Here is a 13,495-nt window from a genome sequence, read left to right as displayed (position 1 = left end):
CTTAAGAATGAAAACAAATTTTGTCTAGCTTACCTCAGTTAGTTCTTCTATAGTAGCTCCTCCTGACTTTTTAGCAACTTTCTCTTCTATTGTAGGTGGAGGTGCAGGCTTTAAGTTTGGCGGTAAAGGAACACCAGCCTTAGCACACATGGCAGCTGCATTAGCTTTGGCTATTTCAAGTAACTGCGCCTTATCTGTAAGAAGAAAAAGATTGTTTTCTCAAGACACTGTACATTCTGTATCATCAAAAACTTTATCCTCCCAACAAAGACATCAAATTTTGGCATCAAATTACCGAAGCTATGATCAAATCACTTATTTATTTTTTTTAATTTCATTGAATCACCGTGAGATAAGTTACAACCTTTCATGTTTGGGTTACAATCTCACAATGGATCAAATCACTTATTTTAGCTCCCAGTTATTAAGCACAGGCCCCCTAAACAACTAAGTCTATACTGAGCACATTTGAAAGTAGCTAAGTTCTAACCAATCGCTTTACCACACTAATACTTATAACTGACATAGTCTCACTTCCCAAAATTATCATTTCCTTACATCATTTGCTAATCTGTGAGACTTTTAAATCACTGAGACCAAGTTCAAGAGCCAAGTCTTCTAACACAGCTCTAGGTAGAATTGACCTTCCTCTCCTCACTGTGCTACCTCACCTGTACCACAATACTTACAGCAGACAACATAGTTCTGCTTTGTGGGAGGTAAGTTTTGCAAATGTAAGAGACATAAATATGTTTTATTCATGTCACTTCTACTAACTTATAGTCATCCAGCAATTTTATAGTTATTTCAATTCAAACTTTTTTTAAATTCAAAAGCCTTTCAATGAACTTTTATCAAGCATTCTCAAGTGTTCTTCTAGGGGATTTTGTTTTGTTTGGGGAGAGGCTTGGGCCACACCCACCAGAGATGGTCAGGGGTTACTCCTGGCAGTGTTCTGGGGCCCATGAGATGCCAGGGATCAAACCTGGATAGGCAGCAAATGCCCTAATCACTGTATTAGCGCTTCACCTGCTTTAAGTTTCTGGTGATGCTCAGGACTTATTACTCCTGGCTCTGCACTCAGGGATCACTCCTAGTCAGCTCAGGACCATATATGGTGCCAGGGATAAGTAGGCAAACTCCCTTCCCTCTGTACTATCGTTCTGGCCTCTCTGAGTCTTTTATCTTAAACAACTCTGATCTGGAGTGGTCTATTCTACTGAGATGATTATCCTTTATTATTGTAGACATCAAATTTTAACCATTTCTGCACCATATTTAAAAATAGGTAATGGAACCAGGAAGCTAGGTCAGGCCCCAAGTTTTATCCCTGGCATTGCATGCCATCCCCTCATGGCCCCCTGTTGGGCCCCATTCACAATTGGGGAGTACCCCAAAAATATAAAGTTCTAACAACTTTCCAGATTAAAAGTACTTTAAGTTTGCTTTGCTAGTACCACCACCCAGTCAAACACCTCTCCTGCAAATTCCCTGCTTATTTCCACTGTATCAATTTTTTTCCATTATACCTTTCAAAATTTACCTTTTACATTCCCATTTGATAATCTTTATATATGTTTAACAGTTCCTTGTTACCATTTTAAGACTCTAAATTTAGCAGCAGAAAATTGGTAGAAAAAAAACAGATTTACAAGGTTATTTGGAATAACCTACAATTTGGGTGTGTTTTTGTTTTTTTGCTTTTTGGGTCACAATGGGCGATGCTCAGGGGTTACTCCTGGCTCTGCACTCAGGACTTACTCCTGGCAGTTCTCAGGGACCATATGGAATGCTGGGAATTGAACCCGGGTTGGTCGCGTGCAAGACAAACGCCCTACCCGCTGTGCTATCACTCCAGTCCCAGGAATAACCTACAATTTGAGTATATTACAAACCATGTCTTAAACTGAACTTCAATCTTCCATTTTTAGTTATGGGAGATGATTCCAGCAAATTAAGACATTCAAATATGAAAACACCTTGGTTCTATGTACCGTAAGCAGGTGTGTGAGTACTTTACAGACCCATGTACTGTCTGCATGTACTAAGTACTTTGTGCATTTACTCCCAATCTATTAAAATCTAAAAGAAATATATACTCAGTAAGTAACCCAGGACATTCCATATGACTCAAGAGTAGAAAAAATTCAAGTTTAAAACACTTCCCACTACAATTCCATTAAGTTGTAAAATGACTCACCCAAATCTGTCAGACGTTTAGGAGATCTGCCCCTTTCAGAAGACCTAGATCGTTTACGTCGGATGGGAGATCTGCTAAACCTCCTTCTCAAGGGTGTCCGTGATCGCCTTAGTCTGACTGGTGATATACTAAAGCTTCTTCTCCTTACAACAGATCTTGATCTCCTCCTTCGGCTGGGTGTGCGGCTCCTTCGGCTAGGGGTGCGGCTCCTTCGGCTGGGGGTGCGGCTGCGGCGGCTGGGGGTGCGGCTCCTTCGGCTGGGAGTGCGGCTCCTTCGGCTGGGGGAAACACTAAAGCTCCTTCTTCTCCCTACAGATCTTGATCTTCTTCGACGACTTGGGGTATGACTTCGACTTCGACGACTTGGGGTGCGACTTCGCGCTCTAACTGATTTTCGATTATCCCTGGAACTTGACCTTTTTCTTTTTCTTTCCCTGGACTTGGATCTGTGCTTTGGAGACCTTTTACGCTTCTCTTTTGATACAGATCGCCTTCCCCTCGATTTTGATCTTGACCTGCTGCTCCTCCTCCTACGTCTTGACCGTGACCGTGACCTTGTTTGAGAACGATGAGACTTGGACTTAGAGGATCTCTTCCTTGCCCTAGAACGAGATTCACTGGTTCGCTTGCGTGATTTGTGCTCAGATGATTTGGAGCGCTTACTTCGAGATCTCAAGGAAGAGTCTCTTTTCTTCTCTTTCTCGCCTTTCTCACGGTTCTTTTTCTTACTTTTTTCATGTGGGTCCTTAACTTTAACAAAAATTTCATAATCATCTTTTTCCTCTGAAGAGGACTCTGACGCTCTTTCTTGGGTACCAATTACAACTGGACTGGCAGCAGATTTGTCACGGTCAACTTCACTGGGAAGTAAAGGTCCTTCAATACCGGCTCTAAGGCTTGCAAGTCGTTCCATGTCCTTAGGAAGTAATGGTCTCACTAAATCTGCTTCATTAATATCATCAATAGTGGCAGAAAATCCTGAGTCAGACAGCATTTCTTTATTAGGGAGAGTTATTTCTTTATCTTCACCACTATTTTCTTTAGGGCTGAGAGCAACTGCTAAATTTTGGTCACTCTCCTTCATAGGTAATGGTCCTTCTGTGTCCTTACTAACAAAATTATTAGATAAGTCAAGATGAATATCTTTAGCAGGCAAAGGTCCCTCTATGTCAGCCTCACTACCACCACTGGGGCTGGTGGAAATTACCATGTCATGTTCAGTATCTTGCGTAGCTAAAGACACTTCATCATATTTACTAATAGAACTAAGAGCAGATGTTGTGGCAAACTCCATACCCTTACTAATTCCCACTGCATCAGGTTCAAGAGCAACAGGACCAGCAGAAGACAGAGTTCCTCCTATATCAGCCTCACTAACACTAGGGCAGGTATCCAATACTGTACACTGTTTAGTCTCATTAATGGGCAAAATTTTCTCTTCACCTATTTCACCAGCAGCACCAGTGCTGGCAGCAGACAATGTATTCTGTTCTGTCTCTTTTGCAATTAAATGATTATTTATATTAAGGTCTACATTTATGCCAGGTTCATTTTCATATAGGTCAGTTTTCAAGTGTCCTTCACTATGTGGTTCCTTATCTGAATGTGAGGGCATCTCCTGCATGACCACCTCTGGAGCAAGATTCTGATCACCGGATAGTAAATGCATGCCTTTCATAACACTTGATTCCAGTATCATTGGTGTAGACACCAAAGCAGTTTCAGATGACATTACTTGACTCGTCTCCAAGACAGGGACAACAGGCTCTGACAATGTCACATTAGATTCCTGGACAGAAACAGATGACTCAGGAACAATCCTGGCAGGCTGAGGGACTGACACTGCTGGTTCCAGAATAGGCACAGTAGGCTCCAGTGCAGAAACTACTGGCATGGAAATGCTGACATGCTCTGGTTCAGCCATGGCTGAAGGCTGCAGTACAGCGTCAGTGGGCGGTTCTGGGACATTCATAGCTGGTGGATCTGAGACAGCAACAGCCAGTGGCTCTGGGAAAGTCCCAGCTGGTGGTTCCTGTGCGGTCACAGCTGGTAGCTCTGGGAGAGCTGTACCTGGCAGCTCTACAGTGCTCTGGGATGACTCTGGAACAGCTACCGTTGGCTCCAACAGGGATAAAGATGCTTCTGAGGCAATATGTCCTGAAGCGCTCATTGAATTAAAGTTGTCTGTCTCTGATATAACAGAAGACTCTGTTGTTAATACAGTGGGTTCAGCTGACATTATGGGAGTATCTGACACCATGTAAGTCACTGGTCTCTCCAGAGCACTTTCATGCTCTTCTGCAACTACAGCAGATTCTACAGGTGTTGATATAACTGAAGACTCTGGCTCCATTGGTTGTTCTGGAACAGTCACAGCTGCCTCTGATGCCAACACTGAAGACTCTGATGCTGACACTGAATAACTTGCCGGGACAGTCAAAGGTTCTGAAATCTCACTCTGACTCACTGGAGGTTCAGTCAGTGGTACCGATTCATCAGAAGGTAATGCTGGTACCTCAGACGGCCAAGTATTTTCAGCTGTTAATGTCGCCTGCTCACCGGGCAATGCTGAACCCTCTGGTGGCTCTTCAGGAGGCAATGGCGGTGTCATCGGTGGCTCCTCAGGTGGCAAAGGAGGCATCGTTGGAGGCTCCTCAGGAGGCAAAGGTGGCACCATATATGCCTCCGTATATGTGTCAGAGTATGAATCGGTATAAGAATCAGTTGCCATTGACATCATTGAACGATCAGAGTAAGATGCCATCATTGATCGGTCAGCTGCAGAGTACGATGACATCATAGACCGGTCTGCAGCAGAGTATGACGACATCATAGAGCGGTCAGCACCCATAGACATCATAGATCGGTCAGTCATTGGAGACATCATGGAGCGCTCGTATGCGGACATCATAGAGCGCTCATAAGCTGACATCATAGAGCGTTCAGCCATAGGAGACATCATGGAGCGTTCATAGGCTGACATCATGGAGCGCTCATAGGCTGACATCATGGAGCGCTCAGCCATAGGAGACATCATAGATCGCTCATAAGACATCATAGAGCGCTCGTAAGACGACATCATGGAACGCTCTGCAGCATAGGACATCATCATAGAACGTCTAGATGCTAACATCAGGGGTCTGGGTGCTAACCTGTATGGCCTAGGGGCTATTCTATAGGACCTGGGAGCTATCCTATAGGGTCTAGCAGACATTCTGTAGGGATCAGGAGTTAGTCTGTAGGGATCATGGCCTAATCTATAAGGGTCCTGCCCTAACCTATAAGCTTCATGGCCTAACCGATAAGCTTCATGGCCTAACCGATAGGGATCCTGAGCTAACCTGTAAGGATCCTGAGCTAACCTGTAAGGATCAGGAGACTTCGAACCCAACATAGCAGAATCTTGGGAACTAGATGCTAACATCTGGGCATCCATGGTACCAGACGCTAACATTTGAGCATCCATGGTGCCAGAAGCTAACATTTGAGAGTCCATAGTGCCAGATGCTAACATCTGGGAGTCCATAGAGCTAGTTGCTAACATCTGGGAGTCCATGGTGCTGGTTGCTAACATCTGAGAGTCCATGGTGCTGGTGGCTAACATCTGGGAGTCCATGGAGCTGGTGGCTAACATCTGGGAGTCCATGGAACTGGTGGCTAACATCTGAGAGTCCATGGAGCTGGTGGCTAACATCTGAGAGTCCATGGAACTGGTGGCTAACATCTGGGAGTCCATGGAGCTAGTTGCTAACATCTGGGAGTCCATGGTGCTAGTGGCTAACATCTGAGTATCCATGGAGCTAGTCGCTAGCATTTGGGAATCCATGGAACTAGTCGCTAGCATCTGGGAATCCATAGTATTAGAAGCTAGCATCTGGGAGTCCATGGTGTTGGATGCTAGCATCTGAGAGTCCATGGTGTTGGACGCTAACATATGGGTCTCCATGGTGTTAGAAGCTAAAATATGGGACTCTTGGGCCATCAAGGGATCCACTACAGTAGCATCCCCCACCAATGTAGCAGGCAGCTCCTGTGCTACCGTACTATAGGATTCCAGCGCTGTCGTCGAGGGCACCTCCAGGGACTGCGACACGGTCATCGTTGACAGCTCCGTTGTCACCACAGACTGAACAGAGATCTCCAGCGCCACAGTTGCCACAGGCTGCCCAGGCAACTCTGGCGCTCCAGGCTGCCCTGGCAACTCCAGCACCCCTGTTGCCAGAGGCTGCCCCAAAAGCTCCAGTGCTCCAGCTGCCCCAGACTGCCCCGCGTACTCCAGTGCCCCAGCTGCCATGAGCTGCCCAGGCAACTCTAGTGCCCCAGCTGCCACAGACTGCCCCGCCAATTCCAGTGCCCTAGTTGCCGAAGATAGCCCTGGCAACTCTGGCACCCCAGTCACCGAAGACTGCCCTGACAACTCCAGCGCTGTTGTTGCCACTGACTGTCCTGGCAACTCCAGCACCATCGCTGCCTCAGGCTGCCCCAGCAACCCAGTTGCTGTTGTCACCTCAGGCTGCCCAGGATGTTCCACCGCTGTCATCCCCATTGGCTGCTCCAACTCTGTCGTTGTCACAGGTTGTTCTGTCAACTCCATTGCAACTGTTACCGCAGGCTGCCCTGGCAACTCTACTGCAGCTGTCACCGCAGGCATCCCTGGCAGCTCCTGTGCCATCACAGGTGGCTCTGGAACCTCCTGTGGTGGCTCCAGCCCCATGGCTGTTGCTGGAAGCCCTGGCAATTCCTGCAACAACTGTGGCACTGATGTCACAGAGGGCCCCGGCAACTCAGGAGCTGCTGTCGCAGGAGGCCCTAGTAACTCAGGCACTGGGGAAGAAAGGGGCCCTGGCAACTCTGGCACCGGGGTAGCAGAGGGCCCAGGTAACTCCAGCACTGGAGTCACAGAGGGCCCCTGCAACTCCGGTATGGAGGTCGCAGGTGGCCCCGGCAACTCCATCGCTGAGGCCACCGACGACTCCGGCATCTCCAAAGCTGTGGTCTTGGGCAGCTCCGACATCTCCTGCGGTCTTGCCATGGATGAATCTGCAACCTCCAGTGGCACTTCCACAGGCTGCTCAGGCAATCTCTGCACTTCAGTTGCAGGTGGCTCTGGAAAATCCATTGTTGATGTGCTTGGCTCAGGGTGCACCTCAGTAGGTGTCTCTGATGATACCAAAAAGGTTTCTGGTGGCTCTATCACTTTAGCTACTGGAGGCTCTGTGAGGATCATTGACGGTTCTGGAGGTGTGCTCTCCAAAGATTTCAACATAGATTTCATCTGGTAATCCATGGGTATTGTTACAGCTGGCTCAGATGACTTCAACACGACTGTCGTAGGCACTGGTGCTGTTTCAAAGGAATCCACAATCTTTGTCACGGATGGTTCCAGCGTTACTACCACTGACTGCTCTGAGATTACTGATGAAGACGCTACTGACAGTTCTGCAGTTTTTGTAGCTGGCTTCAAAGTTTCTAAGGTGTGTGGTTCTGATGTCTCCATTGACACCATAGAAGGTTCCAGTACAACTGTAGTAGATTCACTTGTCTCAGATAGGCCAAATGCTCTAACAGGATGTTCCAGTGCCATCGCTGAAGATTCAGAATCATACTTCAAATAGGAATCTGATTCTAAATCTATGTTCCCATCATGATGTGATTTCGGCTTAGATTCAGTTTCTTCTGGCTGTCTTTTATACTTTTTTTCCTTTTCTTTCTTCTTTTTCTTCTTTTTATTTTTGTGCTTTTTATGTTTCTTTGACTTCTTGCTGGGAATTTCATCAGTAGGATCTGTTTGTACAGACACACATCTTTTCCTAGAGGCCTCCTTCATGTCTGAAAGTAAGGAAAATTCTTAATGTCAAACATTCCCAAAAGATAATGGAGATAAACTACATGCCAACATTTGCATTCTAAGTTAAAACACTGAAGCATAACACTTCATGACAATTAACCAAACTTTTTCTGGAGTGACCAATTTTCCCCATAGATCCCCATTAAAACCTTAGCTCAACACAAAGACTTGAGTTATATTAAGATAGAATTTACAAGGCTTGAATGATAGTAGATACGTGCTTTGTTTGCAGCCAACACCAGTTCAATCCAGATCAACCCTTTCCACCACAGGTCCTCCAGGAATGCCTCCAAAGAAGGCTGGGTGTGGCCCTGAAATCCTCTGAACACCAAAGAGCTTTAGCAGCACCACATCCTAGGGTCCTAGCATTAACCCCAAGGCACAGTTGGCTGAGAATTATCAGGACTTCCTAGGCCTCCCGGATGCATTTGAGTACTCGCCCCCCAAACGTGTAACTTCACAACATTCATTTAAGATGATAGTATTCACTTTTCAAATTAGAGCTAATTATTTTCAAGACATAAAAATGAATAGCATTGCTTATTAAATGCTGTAAATTTTCATATAAAGCACCCACATCCAAATTTTTTTATGGGCTGGAAAGACAACCCAATGAGCTTGAACACATGCACTGTATGCTTGGGGGTCAGAACTCCATTACCACAAAGTTCCCCCCCCCATGTACCACTAGCAGTGACTCCCAAGCACCACTGAGTACAGCCTAATATCACCCTCCCAGAGTAGTAATAATTTTTATGATTATCTCATGATCCCTATGTACCAAAGAAGCAACATAGTTCGACTCAGAAATGACTGCCTGCTTCTGTATCTTCAATTCATCAAACACTGAAGAATCTATTAGATCCGATTATTTATACTGTGCTTCCAGTTACGGGAACAAATGTGAGTTAGAAAACAAAGTACTGGACCGAAGAGATTAAAACACATACTTTGTGCATAAGAGCCACAGGTTCAATCACCAACTACAAAGTCGCCTGAGCATTGCCAAAGCAACCCCCAAACACGAAGTCAGAAGTAACCCCAAGAGTCCCAAACACTACTGGGTATGGCCCAATAATAAAAAGATTTAAGTACTGGAAGAAACAATGCATGCCGCGTAGTAAGCTTTCAGTAAATGCTAGTGAATTGTTTTTAATAACCTTTAGAACAGCAATGATATGAAACTTGAATTTAAAAATAAAGCCCTAGGGCTGAAGCAATAGTATCAGTATAGTGTTGGCCTTGAACATGGCCAACCCAGGTCCAAGCTAGGTTCAATTCCCAGCATCCCATATAGTCATCCCGAAGCACATCCAGGAATAATTCCTAGTGCAGAGCCAGAAGCAACACCTGAGCATCACCAGAAGTAGCCCAAAAGCAAAATAATGCAACATTTAAAAGTAAAAATAGTAGCTGGATCGATAGTACAGTGGGTAGGGCGTTTGCCTTGAATGTGACCGACCCTGGTTCGATTCCCAGCATCCCTTATGGTTCCCCGAGCAGCGCCAGGAATAATTCCTGAGTGTAGAGTCAGGAGTAGCCCCTGTGCATCGCTGGCCGAGTGTGACCCAAAAAGCAAAAATAAATTAAAAACATAAATAAATAAAAATAAAATTCACGGGAGATAGAGATTCTTAACAGTCCTTTAATGCAACTAAGCATTTTATTTGCACCTGAAATTTTTAAGTATATTTCATCTTTCAACCAGATGAGTTTTATTTATCACTGTATTACTGTCATCCCATTGTTCAGCGATTTACTCGAACGGGCCCCAGTAACATCTCTATTCCTCTCAGCCCTGAAATTTTAGCAGCCTTTCCTTACTCTCTTTCCCAACGATTGGAGGCTCTTTCAGGGTCAGGGGAATGAGATCTATCGTTACTGTTTTTGGCGCATCGACATCAAATCAGATGACTCTTAGCACTAGAAAAAGCTAATCAGAAAACTAAGTTTTAATGAGTCATTGTATCACTGTCATCCCATTGCTCATCAATTAATGAATACGGCAGAAAATTAAAACATGGCAAGACATACTAAAATAAAATGAACTGAGGCTAGAGCAACAGTACACCAGGTTAGGTGCTTGCTTTGCATGTGGCAAACCCAGCTTCAGTCTCTGTATCCACACACGGTCCCCACTGAGTGCAGATAAAGAAGCCCTGAACATGGCTGGGTGTAAACCAAAAAATAAGCAAAATCATTCTCACTTATTATCCACAAAACGTTAAATTATACTTTAAGTACAGTATTTAAGTATAGTGTCAGCTGTATTTACCAAAAAGTAAAATTCATAACATAATCCCATTTTTAAAAACCAGTTATTTTTATTTGATCATAAATGCATAAATCTATGCATTTTATGATTAATGAATAGATGGTCCAAGAAATTTTCAACTCAAGGCCCTAGATTCCTAACAAGCATTTTTTAAAAGTTAAATAAGCAGCAACTCCTTTCACCTCACTGTGCTGCTGAGAGGACACAAAAATAAGGTTTTTCTAAGGTACAGACTTTTTTTTTCTCTTTTCCTTTTTGGGTCACACCCAGAAATGCACAGGGGTTACTCCTGGCTCCAGTCCCCTAAGGTAGGACTTTAAAGAGACCAGAGACATAGTACTGGAATTAAAGTACATGCCTTGCATGCAGCAGAGCCCAATTTGATCCCCAACACTACAAATAACCCTGCAAGCAACCATGGGGAGTGACCCCTAAGCACAGAATGAGGATTAGACATACCATAAGCACTGTGATCCAAAACTAAACAAATTCCTCTCACTAAGTCATTTTCCACCAACACAAGTCCATTAATGCCTATGTTTTATAATGCAATTGTATTTTGGAAGAAGTTTAGTAAACTGAATGAAGTTAAAACAAAATTAAGTCCTAAATCTACTGATCATTTTAAATATTCTTCAATCAAGATATACTATAAAGTATTTAAAATATCATGAAATACCAATCTGAGATAGCTCATTATCTCCAACTTACCTGGTTTATGCCGTAGCTCTGTATCTAAGACCCCAGAAAGCACTTCCTCTATCTTCTGAACTATTTCTTCGTTTGGTAGATTCCTGGCAGAGGCAGCTGCGTCACCTGCCTGGTTTCCTTCAATAGGTGTATTTGTTTCACCATTGAGCTGGCCCTCGCTCCTTCCACTTGACAAGGAAAGTTATCAAAATTAATATTTTCTTGATAAACATTTGTAACTCAAAATTGATACATTTCACCATTTTCTATCTTTTTAGGTGATACTCCCTACAAATTTAATTCCTTTATATTTACTTAGAGCTGGTGCATGTTTGTGACGACACACAAAAAAATTATTGGAACTGGAGCAAACGCTTTGCAAGCACAAGACATGTTTTGATCACTGGCACCAGCCTGCTGAGCACCTAGCATAAAGTATGCACAGCCCCCATATATGCTCAAAAACCAAAACCAAAAGTCTTAAAACTGAGTTTTTGGGCACTCTTTTAGCTAGGATACTCCCAGAAATTTAAATATTTTGGGAATCATAGGCACAGTGACCTCACAAGAGAAAAAAAAACATGAAGTTCACACTCACAGATGCAAAGAAACATATTTGGCTTAAAACATTATGGATAATAGAAACTTTAGCCACAATAAAGCCACGCCTGGGCATATATAACAATCAGCAGTATCAAAACATAAAAGTTAGCCACAGACAGTGCATAGAGTAATCTGTATTTTCTGACCAGTCTTAAGACTAAGCTGTTATTGGAATACCATAAAGATTAAAACGATACATTTGCAAAGTGTTTACTTGGACATAGCAAAAATCCTGATACTAAAAAACTTCTGGGGGCTGGAGAGATAGCACAGCGAGTAGGGCGTTTGCCTTGCACGCGGCCGACCCGGGTTCAAATCCCAGCATCCCATATGGTCCCCTGAGCATGGCCAGGGGTAATTCCTGAGTGCAGAGCCAGGAGTAACCCCTGTGCATTGCCAGGTGTGACCCAAAAATAGCAAAAAAAAAAAAATAAAAAATAAAAAACTTCTGGTGTTATAAAAAACTGCACAGGGAAAGCATCAATTCATGCATTTATAATTAATGAATAGATAGCCCAAGAATTTATAACTCAAGGCCCTAAGATTCCTAACAGATTTATTAATAAAAATCATTTACTCAGTCACTTTTACTAACTTTTAAACCCTAGAAAATAGTTTTTGTTCCAATTTTAGTATATGTGCTACCAAAGCGAGCGCTAGAAAATAGTTTTTGAAGGATATTCAGATAGTGTTCAATTTAACTTGGTCATTCTACCTAAAAGCCTGAATAGCAAAACCACAAACTATCAGTAGCTAACTAAATGTTATCAACTATTTCAATTCCTAATACAGCAAATCATACTTTATTACTACTAGTATCACAAAACTCTATACAATTAAACTTACTTCCCAATGTAACAGAATATTACTGATTTGATAATCAAGGAACAAGAAAGTTTGCTGAAGGTTACAGACTTATTAAGAGGTAAAACAAGCATTCAAAACCAGTTGGTTCATTTGATAACTTATTTTAAGTATCAGTATCCTTACACAACATATAAAGAAAAAAATCCTGAGTTTAGAATAAAACTGTATTCGTTACATATTATTCGGAGAGTACTCCTTTTAAAAATAAACTGAATTATCCAATAGTCTTTAAATTTTAAGTTCTTGCTTTACTTTTCCCAAGCATTTACATGTGCAACAAAATAACCTCACACACACAAAAAAATGAATTTTTAAAATGAGAAAACTACCCAAAACAGACACTCGGAAAAAGTAATGACCTCAAAACTATCATATACTTATCAGAATAACCGTAAAGGAATGAAGTTTTAAATTACTTAAATACGTCATTACATCCCGAAACAAAATTTTATCAAATCACAATGTTTCAAATACGAAGGCTAACAAGCGACAGGGTTTTAATAATTTAACAGGTTAAAAAACACAAAATAATAAAATTCCACAAAATGTGCATCTTTGCACAGCAAAAAAAAAAAAAAACACCATTAATAACTGCGTGGAGGGCCAGTTTCCTCATTTCTTCCTATTTACTACAAAAATCTTAACACGGAAACTGCATTTTAAAAGAATAAAATTACAAATGATAACAAGCATCATTACGTATTTCATGCAACAATTAAGGTTTCCAGTAAAATTATAACCCACTTAACATAGATCTCATCAACATCCCCCCCCACGTACACACACACAGGAGAGGCCAGTTTTTTTTTTTAAATAAAAAATAAAACACCAATAAACCTCACTTCCCCTTTAAAAAAAAAAAAACCAATCGCGCCTGCTAAAACAATAATCCGAGCCGTCGACCGAGTGCCTGAAAATTAACCCGCCGGTAACTTGACAGAACGCACCATCGGCAGTCTCGGCTCCTTTTCGAATTCGGTTCTCAAGTGGTTAAAACTCACACGGAGCCCGA

General features: G+C 42.7%; 1 protein-coding gene across 6 annotated transcripts in view; it reads right to left on the bottom strand.

Annotated features, from left to right (window-relative positions):
* SON (SON DNA and RNA binding protein) overlaps nucleotides 1-13,495 on the bottom strand; it is a 33,975-nt gene that overhangs the window by 19,206 nt on the left and 1,274 nt on the right. For all 6 annotated transcript variants that reach the window (XM_055126936.1, XM_004620357.2, XM_055126937.1 and 3 more), the window contains exons 2-4: nucleotides 11,035-11,201; nucleotides 2,201-8,029; nucleotides 34-194 (exon numbers count right to left, since the gene is read on the bottom strand). In XM_055126936.1, coding sequence (XP_054982911.1) covers nucleotides 34-194; nucleotides 2,201-8,029; nucleotides 11,035-11,201 — 6,157 coding nt within the window. The remainder of the gene's footprint in view (nucleotides 1-33; nucleotides 195-2,200; nucleotides 8,030-11,034; nucleotides 11,202-13,495) is intronic.

This window comes from Sorex araneus, chromosome 2, assembly GCF_027595985.1.
Source record: "Sorex araneus isolate mSorAra2 chromosome 2, mSorAra2.pri, whole genome shotgun sequence".
In the NCBI taxonomy this organism is placed as follows: Eukaryota; Metazoa; Chordata; class Mammalia; order Eulipotyphla; family Soricidae; genus Sorex; species Sorex araneus.
This window is presented reverse-complemented; position numbering and strand designations above follow the sequence as displayed.